The sequence below is a fragment of the Nicotiana tabacum genome, chromosome 13, assembly GCF_000715075.1.
Source record: "Nicotiana tabacum cultivar K326 chromosome 13, ASM71507v2, whole genome shotgun sequence".
In the NCBI taxonomy this organism is placed as follows: domain Eukaryota; kingdom Viridiplantae; phylum Streptophyta; class Magnoliopsida; order Solanales; family Solanaceae; genus Nicotiana; species Nicotiana tabacum.
The window spans coordinates 133,485,833-133,497,131 of NC_134092.1; the positions used below are offsets into that span (position 1 = coordinate 133,485,833).

Sequence of the window (11,299 nt, forward strand, 5' to 3'; positions counted from 1 at the left end):
ATCTTCGTTATAGAATGTGATTTGGCATCAAAATACACTTTGCATCTTTTTAAAACTTGCAAGAATTGTCAGTACTTGTCTTAATCTCAAGATTTCTCATAAAAAAATGTAATTTGTTTCAAGTAATTGCCATAAATTACGCAACTAAGCCTTTGTCATTGGCCCAGTTACATCCAAAACCCCTTTTGCTGATCCCGTCCAGTTTTGGGCCTCACCTTGAGCCCAATGCCCTTTAAATTGTTGTCTATTATTACTTAAGTCTGAAATCCGCTTTCTCCAAATGTTAGGCCAATATGTAGCACTTTGAATAGGATGCGTATAGTAATGAAGACCGAATTAATTTGAACAAAGCTCAAACTGCTTTAATCTTTAATTAGATTGGGGTGTGCCATATCCACAAAACTTATAATTTATGGCCCTCATAAGACTAGACCAAGAAATCACTTTAGGAATAATTTGAGGCGTGTCATGCCAAATAAAAACCCCAAGCCCATGACCCTCATATAATTAATACTAACTCTTTAAAAATTGAGGTGTGTCATCAATTGAATTTTCCGTGGCCCTCACAAATTTGTTATTAATTTGAACCTTCGTAGTTGCTTTAGGCGCGTTCTTTAAATTGACTTTCTTTTAATTCTTAAATTCGGGTGTACATTTCATGTGACCCGGTTCTAATTTCCAACAAGGATAAGTAGAACGTGTCGTGAATCACGAGTACATTTCATGTAGCGTGGCTTGTGATGTGTTTTGAATAACCCTGAATTAATTCTTTAAATAAATAAAAAGCGATTTTAAAGTTAAAAAGGCACATAGGTTTAAAAGTAATTTAAAATCAGATAATTGGGCCGATAATGATAGTTGAGCGACCGTGCTAAAACTACGAAACCCGGGAATGCCTAACACCTTCTCCCGGGTTAACAGAATTCCTTACCCGGATTTCTGTATTCGCGGACTATAAAACAGAGTCAATCTTTCCTCGATTCAGGATTTAAAACCGGTGACTTGGGACACCATAAACTATCCCAGGTGGCGACTCTGAATTTTAAATAAAATAATCCCGTTTCGATTGTCACTTAAATTGAAAAAAACTCCCTTATACCCTTCCGGAGGTGATAAAAAGGAGGTGTGACAGACATAATATGAGTGAAGAAGATATTATTGAATCAAACAATATGAAACAAAAGGGTCCAATCTTAGACCTTTTGAGCTACAATTTTTCCCTAGATATTCATGCTATATTAATATATAATATTACCATAGTATAAATCTTTTTTTTAAAATAATATTTAGAATCTGAAAACGTAGCTTACTAGTTGTCTTGGGCCATCAAATAAACCATAGTATAAATGTACTACGTGAATTAGTTGAAGTACGAGCAACTTGACCTGATACCACTGTCGTATATTATATATATACACATAATCGGATCTTAATTGTGTAATGGCAAGACACATATTCTTCAGGATGACCAATTGTTGGTTTGAATCTGAAATTATCTTAGAATGTACACCAAATTTTCCTGAAATTATAGTTCAATTTAAGGCATAAACTGCATTTTCATGCCTCGTCTCACAAATTCAATAATATATCAATTCATATCTCCATTTTCTGCAAAAGGGGAAAGTAGCATAATTTCATTCCCTCGTGAAAGCCGGTATCTCACTTTGAAAGAGTCTCGACATGATGGTGTATACCCACTCCATAGCTAAGCTTATCACAGGCTAAAGAGTGACCGATCGGCCGGGGGGCGGATTTAGGGGGCGGAGGGGGGCTCGAACCCCCTTGGCCGGAAAATTGCACTATACACACAAGGCAAAATCCGTCTTGTGTCTCTATATATTATTTTTAGAATCCCCTTAAAAATAGCCCAAACGCATAGCTTAGTGGCCAAGGGGACTGGTTCAATTCCCATTGGCCAGTCTTTTAATAAATTTTAAATTTTTTCTTTTTTGAACGCCCTTAGCGGAAATCCTGTCTCCACCATTGCGACTGTGATGTGTGTGTCTATATATTTATATGTGATGTGTGTGTGTAACCAGTTCATGGAGGTAACACATTCTGCTCTTGCATTATAGATCATCCTTGTCAGATAAACATAAAAGAAAACTAGTACTAAATACTTGATCAGTGTACAAATCATCTAGAGGTTCACATCCCAAGCAAAGACTAAATTGTTGAAACTTTCCAAAAGATTATATATGTAATACATTCAGTACATATGAAAGGAGAAAACAACCAAATTCTTGCCCATCTTTGGGCAATTTGACATGCTCTACCTCAGACAAAAAGATAGAACATGGATCTATATATCTTTGTATAGCTATACTAGTATATACAAGTATAGTTTAGTTGGTTGTCATTTTTCTTGCTCTACCTTCTGCTGACTTGAGGATCGGCGACAGATTTCTTTATACAATCCACGATACCTACACAATCAGCCTGAGGCACGGGACACCCTGAATCATCTTCAGACTCAGGAAATGGATCTGTGTGCGGAGAGCGAAGGCTCCCATGAGTTTGACAGGCTTTCATTGTCTTACAATGCTCTGCTTCGTCATCTCTAATATTCATGAATACATCGTACAGATTATCTAAATAGGAAACACGAGTTCAATCAGAACTGTACTCTTTCACTTGTGTAAAAAGATTTACCAAAAGTAACAAAACAGCGTTCCTTTCTCCAGATAAACATATATCTCAGCTATAAGATAGGGGCGCACGAAATGTTACCACCGCTAGAGAATTATAAAGATAAGGGTGAACAACACTTTGTACCCTTCAGTTTTCAACAAAAATATCATTGAAAATTAACAAAGACGTCTAATGGAACATCTCAATAGAATGGCCAAGGATCAGGATATGAAGCATATTTATGCAACAGTCATCTTATTAAATAATCTAAACCAAGCTCAATATCGAAGTTCAGGAAAAAAGAGGGTTAAACAGCGACATGATACAATATCATTGAGGTGACTTTACCTATCTTTGGTCTTCGAGTATTAGGCTCTCGTGAAGTTTGAAATTCATCTGAAGCAATCACAAGATGGTTTAGAGTACTAAAGCAGATGGAAATTATTTGGTCATAAGTTTATTAAGTACCGCTGTAACACTCACCAAACAAATACAAGTCACCTCCCGTGTAGTAGCTCACGGCAATCTTTGGAGCGGGCAATTTCTTCAATTCCTCTGCAGAAGCATTAACACTGAATATTACTACCATTTTGAGGTTAAAAATCCAATAGCATTAAACTATCCCAGAAAAGGAATTGACTAGAAATATATGCATATTTTTCCATCTTCCCTCTTCCCCGAGGTCCTTGTTCCTTTCCAAACATTGTGCTATCCTTGAGAAAGAGCCAAGCATATTAAAGGAAACTACCACTTAAAATTCTGGCCCCTCGGCTTAGGCTGTTCAAAATATGCAACTGTTTGTAAAATAATACCTCCTTGCTCCTTGATGAATTTATCGTAAGTCTCGTATGCGTGGTTCTCCACACATTCAGAGAAATGATCTACAAGAATTGAAGCATCACCAAACTTTATCAGTATTCGCCTTGATAATGGTCCATACATGAAAAGGCACTAATCTCACTTTCGGGTATATAAATCAAAGAATTTAAAACTAGACAAAGAAGACGTGCACGAAAAAATGCCGAAAGCAGTGATTTCATCTCCCAATTCTGAAAAGAAGCAAGATAGGTAAAAGATGCTACATATTTTTTGATGAGTTAAAAAGGCTATAACACTTTTACTGGAAATATTAAAATTGGTCTATAAGATAATGATGAATATTCCAGCTATTATCGACATCCAGAACCATACTCTTTTAAACAATAAAAAGCTATGAGAAACTGAAAGGAGATAAAGAAAAGCTCTAGAGACGTGAACGTTAGATCCTAATATTACAACTTACATGCCATTCTTGGGCTCAAAGCATACATCAAAACTGTCATGAAATAATAGAATACTGCAACATGCTGCGCAAGGAATCGGTCAAACCACCAGGCATTTCCTCCTAATTCCTGCAGTTGAACAACAATGATTTCAGGACAGAGAAATATATCTATGAATTATTTTCAATTCAAGTAAACAAGGCTCTGTGACGCACAATAAGTTGGTTCATTACTTACTGCACGAAATATTCATAAGATCCCATTCAAAAGAAAGTTCACTTAGATTAAAAAAGGGCAGCCCGGTGCACTAAGCTCCCACTATTGCGCGGGGTCCGGGGAAGGGCCGGACCACAAGGGTCTATACTTTCACTATATAAGTATATGATATGAAATAATACATTTCTCCAATAAAAAGTTTAAAGTAGCACATGGAGACAATGTAGTATCAAGCCTTTCATATCGTAACCCTTGCCGAATAAACTATGCTTATTTATGAAAAAACCAACATACATAGCACACACTTAATGACTGCGGCAAGACAGATGCTTGTTAGGTGTAGTACATTAGAAGGACGAGAAGAAACATAAACTAGGGCATTTGTTGGAAGGAAATCAAGAAGTTAGAAGCTAGAGCATTACTTCCATAATGAGTAAATGGTGCATCTCATTCCAGCTCTCAGCAAAATGCACCTTCAGATAATCTGCTCTTCTCCACCAACCAAAGCTCTCATACATGTGAAGAACAGATATAAATGCTGTCATAAATACATTATGATCCACATGTCAATACAGTACACAACATATGTTCAAGCCTAAACAAAATAGTACGGTCTGGGAAAAATGGTCTAGGTGTTACAAAAGAATCAGCAGCTTGAAGACGTAGTCTTTACCGAAATAAGGAACTCTTGCAATTGTTTCCAGCACGAAAAACCTTGCATGGTTTCGGTCATGATACAATGTGTCAAGAATCTTTATCACCGAATCCTGAAATTATTAGAGCATAATTTGATCACAATCAGACATATTCTTAGCCAATTGGAATGTACAAAAGCTACTCAGGACTAAATCCTATGCGCTGAAAAACATTCCTGAAATACATAGTTTTCATGAAATTTGATAGTAAGCAAGATTCAGAAAATGCAATACCTACCGTGAGAAATATATTTATAGACTGCTCAACCTTTACAACCCATTTCTCCAAACCATTAGGGGGTGAATCATCTGGTGGCTCTCCGTTACTTCCCCCTCCCACTTTGCTCGGAAAACTTTTAGGTGCAAACGATTTCTCCACAACCACTTCCTCTTCATTCTCTTGTAACAACGTTGCTCGAACCCTACATGATTTCCTGCACACAATTGAACAACCAAAATACAACTTAAAGAAATCAACCTCGCTTTTCTACTAAAGATCAACCAAAACATCAATCAACCAGCAAATTCTCTACAATATGAACCGCAAAGCAATCAATCCATCAACTACACCTCCATTAGTTTGGTAGCTATATTAATCCACTGTATTCACCTCAACCCAGTATTAGTTTGGTAGCTATATTAATCCACTGTATTCATTCTGCTCTATTTGGATCCGTTTCATTCCGATACAACAACTATGCTTCATTCCCAAACAAGTTGGGGTCAGCTATATGAATCCTCACTGACCATATTTCACCACTTAAGCTCAACTCATGTCATCATATCCATTTCATTCTAATTGTAATAAACAATTTAACATTAAAGGCATAAATACACAAAAATGTAAAGTAGAGAAAATGTCAGTTAATGCTAAGAATTTGCAAGGCCCAAACCTCAATTCTTTTTGCTGGCAAATACCCAACTCCCAAATTAATACTAATAAAGACAAACTGATTAAAATACATGCTAAATCATCCTCTAGAAATGAAAAAGATCCATAAAATATCAAAAATTACTATTCTTTATTTCCTTCTTTTTCCCTAATTGTCAATACCAATAAAATTTCATATAAATTACAACCCAAATAACAAGAAAGATGGGCAAAGTTCATTGTTTGAGCTAATAATTTCAATAAAAACAAGAACTTTATATAATTTTAAACCAAATAACAAAAAGATGGGCACAATCATTTTTTTATTTTGATTTCCATAAAAACAAGAACTTTATATAGTAACAATTTAAACCAAACAACAAAAAAGATGTGTAAAGCTCATTTTTTTCCAGCTAAATTGAAATAAAGACAAGAATTTTAGACTATAATTTACCTTGAGAGATGAAGTCGTGAAGATCCACAAGAATTTTGAAGTGAAATTAGAGAATTAAAACAAAATGGGGTCTGAGAAATGCATAAAAATGATAGATTTCCAAGATTTCTTGCTTTGAAATAAGAAAATGAAGGAACTGAGGTTCTAAAAGCCATAGCTGAAAGAGAAATCGCCATTGTTGAACCTTTAGCCTTCCCAGAAAATCGACCTAATACTATTTTAAGTCGGCCAGGGAAGGTAAGGAAAGTCGTTAGTTTTTCTGAGAAACCAATAGCTGTGTCAAACTGGAAAATGGACAAAGTGCAATGGAATTGGAAAACTTAGGGATGGTTTTGAAAAGTATCAAAACATTTTGTCGTTTTTTGCAAAAATAGATATTTTTAAGGACTGCGATTTTCATTTTCTGTAATATTGGTGTAAAAATGACAACAGATAGTCATTTTAAAAGATTACTATTTAGAAATTAGTCGGTATGTCTTGAATTTTAAATTTTGAGGATATTAAAAAATTAGTCAGTACGTCCTTAATTTCAATTTTCAAGACAAAAATATCCTGAATTGTTCAGAAATTAAGATTTTTAGTTTAAAATTTTAGGACAAAATGCGTACTGACTAATCTCTAACACTTGTTTGGATGGTCGTTACTTGTTGTATTGTATCGTATTGTTACTTCAGATACAATGTTTGATTTGATTGTTACTTAAACTTTATTGTATAGTATCGTTAAATATGTACTTATGTAACGACGAAAAGTGTCACTTAGGTTGCCATGTGGGCCGGTTAGGCCCGGCCTAGGCCCGCGAGCCTATATGGGTAGTGGGTCTAAATGGGCCTAACCGTTTAAGCCCGGGACCAGGGGTGGGCCGGTTACGTTAAAAAGCCCGTTAGGACCCGGGACCGGGTGCTAAGTGGGCCGGTTCAAACGATCTTAAACGGGCTCAAACGGGCCCAACGGCTATTTAAAAAAAAAAATCTAAAAAAAAATTTAACCGTTATAACATTTAAAATATGGTTGTTGGCCTGCAAAAATAGTCGCTTGGGCTCTGTAAAATAGCCATTTAACCCCCCTCCCCCCAACTTTGTTTTAATCCAAACTTTTTATAATTACACTTTTTTCCTCTTTTCAACTATAAATACCCCCTCATTCTTTCATTTTTCTCACAAAATCATCAATCTCTCTCTAATTTTCTTCTATAATTGGTTACTTTATTGTTGCAATTTGTGTGAAAAATTGTGAAGTTGGTGAATTGAAGTATTCAAGTCTTCAACGATAATTAATTTTCAACAAGTTGTTCGTCAATTCGGTAAACTCGTTCCAACTCTTTAGTTTTAATATTATAGTTTTGTTTGTTTTATTTATTTTGTATAATTATAATTAAGATGGATTTTTCGTTAAAAAAATATTTAGTACAAATAAAGACAAATCCAAGAGTGGTAAATCTATTAGTCAATTTATTCCTCCTCTAATTCTCCGGGCTCCCCTACCCAAACCCCATAGCCGCTCTCCACCTGCTCTTATTCTTGATAGTGATAATACTTTATTATAATTTACTGAGAGTCAATATGTGCATAATGTTGGAGGTGGTGAACACTTAGATCATGAATATATGAATTCTCTTTATGGTAATCTAACTATTGATGAAGAAGATGAGCAGGAAATAGATTTGGATGAACCGCAACCGGATGATGATACACTCACTAGTCCTGTTGCGGAAGTTAACTCAACTAATCCAAATGATGCCCCATCTGACCCCCTCCCCTGTTACTACCCCTGCTTTTTATAAACAACCTTCTAAACGGGCTGAAACATCTCTTATTTGGCCATTTTTTATTCAAACAAGAGAAAAAAATAAAGCTTAAAGGTAAAACGTGTGGCAAATAGCTTTTAACTATGTTACTCGGGGGTTGATCGGGGGGACGAGAAGTTTGAGGAGACACATAATGTTACCGGTAGTATTTTATATTATGGCCCAAGAAAAGATAGGGAGGAATTAGCAAAAATGGTTACTGTTATGTGCTTACCCTATAGTTTTCCTTCTAACCCTCACTTTGTGCATTATATTAGAAGAATTTTTAATCCTACTTATAAAGGATGGCCTCGCACAACCGTAAAGAGTGTTATTTATAAATATAAACATGAATATGAACAATATTTGCATTATTTATTTACTCATATTAATTGCCGTGTTGCTATTACTACTGATATTGGTAGAAGTGGTAATGACTGTGATTATCTTACTGTTACCGGTCATTTGATTGATGAGGACTGGATAATGCAAAAGCGTATTATTGCTTATAGAATAATTAATTCATGTCACACAGGGCAGTTTATTTCTAGCACAGTTACGGACATTTGTAGATATTTTTGCATTAGTGATAAAATAATGTCAATTTCAATGGATAATGCTACTAGTAACACTAATGTTGTAGCCCTGCTTACCACTACATTAAATCCTGCATTTAGTAACATTTTTCATGTTAGATGTATTTGTCATATTTACCATTTAATTGTGGGTGATGGTATGAGAATTTTAAATGTGGAAATTGAAAAGGTTAAAATGGCTATTCACTAGCTCTTTTATTCAAACCGTAGAAGTAGACTTAGAGAATATTTTAAAAGATGCGATGAATTTGGCCTAAGAGAAAGAAAGGTTCTTAAACCTTATCCAACTAGATGGAATTACATGTATGAAAGTTTAGTTGTTGCATATGAATATAGAAACTCCACAAACTCAACGTTTAATACTCATGTAAGTGATGATGATAAGAAGCTTACAAATGCGGATTGGGCTAATATTAAAATGTTTGTAGATTTTTTTAGAAAAATTTCATATTGCTACAAATGAATTTTCTGGGCAATATTATCCTACTATTTCTAACTGTTTAGTTTATCTTGCAGAACTTGCAAATTTTTTTGCTTATTTTTCAGAGGGTGGAGAAATTTATGAACAAGCTATTGATTCTATGAGAATGAAATTTTAAAAATATTTTTTCCATATTCCCTCTATTTATGATTTTGGTGCCTTGTTAAATCCTACTATGAAATTAGGAGGTCCTCAATATTGGTATCAATCTATTTACCATGGTTTAGCACTTGAAGATGAGGAGTTGTCTAGACTTTTGGACGCACAAGCCTTAATTAAAATAAATGCTCAAACTATTTATAGTGCTTATCAAATTGCAATAGATAATGCTAGACCAAATATTCCAACTCCTTCTTCTTCGAGTTCTCAATCAACTAAAAGAACTGCGGGAGTAAGAGCACTTACTGCTTGGGCCGGGTTCAGGGGTTCTCAAGGTTCTAGTACTAGTGATTGTTCACAACTAAATGAGCTTGAAGTTTATTTGTCACAAGGAATTGAGGAAGTGAATCCTGATGGCTCCTTTAATATTTTGGAATGGTGGAAGGACAAAGAAAAATACTTTCCGATTCTTTCAAGGATGACCTGAGACATTTTAATCATTCAAGCTTCAACAGTGGCATCGGAGAGCGCTTTCAGTCAAGCAAGACTTCAACTTGGTAATTATAGAGCGTCTATGAGGGAGAGCTTGGGAAAATCAGTACTTTTCATAAATTGGATCCGTTTGGAACGAAAAAATTTTGGACTTGCTGAATCACAACCAAATGTAGACGAAGCTTACGAAGAAATGCTAGCTGAACTTGCGAAGGATGCAGCTTCGCTTGGAAGCGGTGATGAACAAGTGTTTTTTCCACCACCACCAACGGAAGTTCCTTCGAACCTTGAAGGATTTATGAAATTTGTAAGAGATACCATGTAAAATTAATATGTAACTTTTTTGGCACATCTTGATTAGTTTCTTTTTCTTCTCAATAGTGGTATTAGCACCTTGGTTGTGCTCATTCCATTGGGGGCATTGGGGAGGGGAGGGGGAAGACTAAGAAAGATTGGGTCATGTTTTGTTAATGTCATAATAATAAAAATTATAACGCATTCCTTTGAATATCTCTTTATAATATTTTGTGTTTTAAATTAAAAAATTTAAGTCACAACTATATAATATAATTTAAGAGAAATTGCCTTAGATAAAAAAAAAAAAAAAATAGTGCAGGCCCACATAGGCCCGGGACTGGCCCACTTAGTCCAGACCAACCCACTTATCCCGAGACCATTAATTCGTGGTCCCGGTCTGGTTCCTACCAATAGCTAGCCCACGAAGCCCGGAACCGTTTAAGCCCGACCCACGAAGCCTGTGCCCATATAGGACCAACCTACGAGGCCCGTTTAGGTCCGGGTCTGGCCCATTTGCCAACCTTACGATCGATTTAGTGTGGTCACGTCGTTACCTTGTCTTTTTCTCTCACCCTTCATTATTATTAAATAATGTTATTTTATCATTTACGCCTACCTTTTTTTATAGTAATTTTATCCCGTATCATAATTTTTCTTTATAATATTACAAATTTATTCTTCATATTGTTGGTGCGTGATATCATGAAATAATGGCAAACGACACAATTTATTCAAACATTGTATCATTAAATGATACAATACAATATACTATAATACGACATACATTATGAAACGATATGTACAACCATCCAAACAGGCTGTAAATAGCATCCCTGAGAATGACTATTTGTACACTCGTCCCAATATTGGTTCAGAATATTTTTGGGGGTGATTTGCAGAAATAATCTATTTTTGCACCACGATTTAAGTTTTGATCCGTTTAAATAAATTTTTTAAAATTACTTACTGGTTAGAACTTAGCCGCAAATTTTAATGGATTATCAGAAGTTGACTTACAAAAATTTGAGTAGCAGAGTCAAAATGGGCATGTTGGATTGATTTTGGGCGGATCAAAATGGATGTCAATAAATGGGCCAGTCAATTGACCCGTCCAAAAGTAGCTTGGGTTGAGATGGGTTGGAACAAATTGGGCTAAAATTTAGGTCATAGTCCAACTCGCGCAACTCTTACCAAGCTTTAATTAATGTGTATGATTTTCTTATGAATTGTTTAATTATCAAATAACATTTTTCTTTCTTTTGTTATGATCATATATAACATATCAAATCAAACAGACAAAGATATTTTAGCAAAGTTACTCAAGGATCAATTTGGGCTACAAATCAACCCGACTTTTGACATGTTGAAATAGGTTGGGTCAAAATGGACTGAGTTCAACAAAAGAACGGGTCAATAACC

General features: G+C 35.2%; 1 protein-coding gene across 1 annotated transcript; it reads right to left on the reverse strand.

The window, feature by feature from the left end:
- Positions 1-2,171: 2,171 nt before the first annotated feature.
- On the reverse strand, positions 2,172-6,430 carry LOC107773225 (ubiquinol oxidase 4, chloroplastic/chromoplastic). Its single transcript, XM_016592699.2, has 9 exons — positions 6,130-6,430; positions 5,043-5,238; positions 4,783-4,876; positions 4,532-4,647; positions 3,914-4,022; positions 3,444-3,512; positions 3,115-3,186; positions 2,980-3,027; positions 2,172-2,591 (listed from the first exon to the last, which is right to left on the reverse strand). The coding sequence occupies exons 1-9, from the start codon at positions 6,303-6,305 to the stop codon at positions 2,371-2,373; spliced, it is 1,101 nt and encodes a 366-aa protein (XP_016448185.1). The 5' UTR covers positions 6,306-6,430; the 3' UTR covers positions 2,172-2,370.
- Between the last annotated feature and the right edge of the window lie 4,869 nt (positions 6,431-11,299).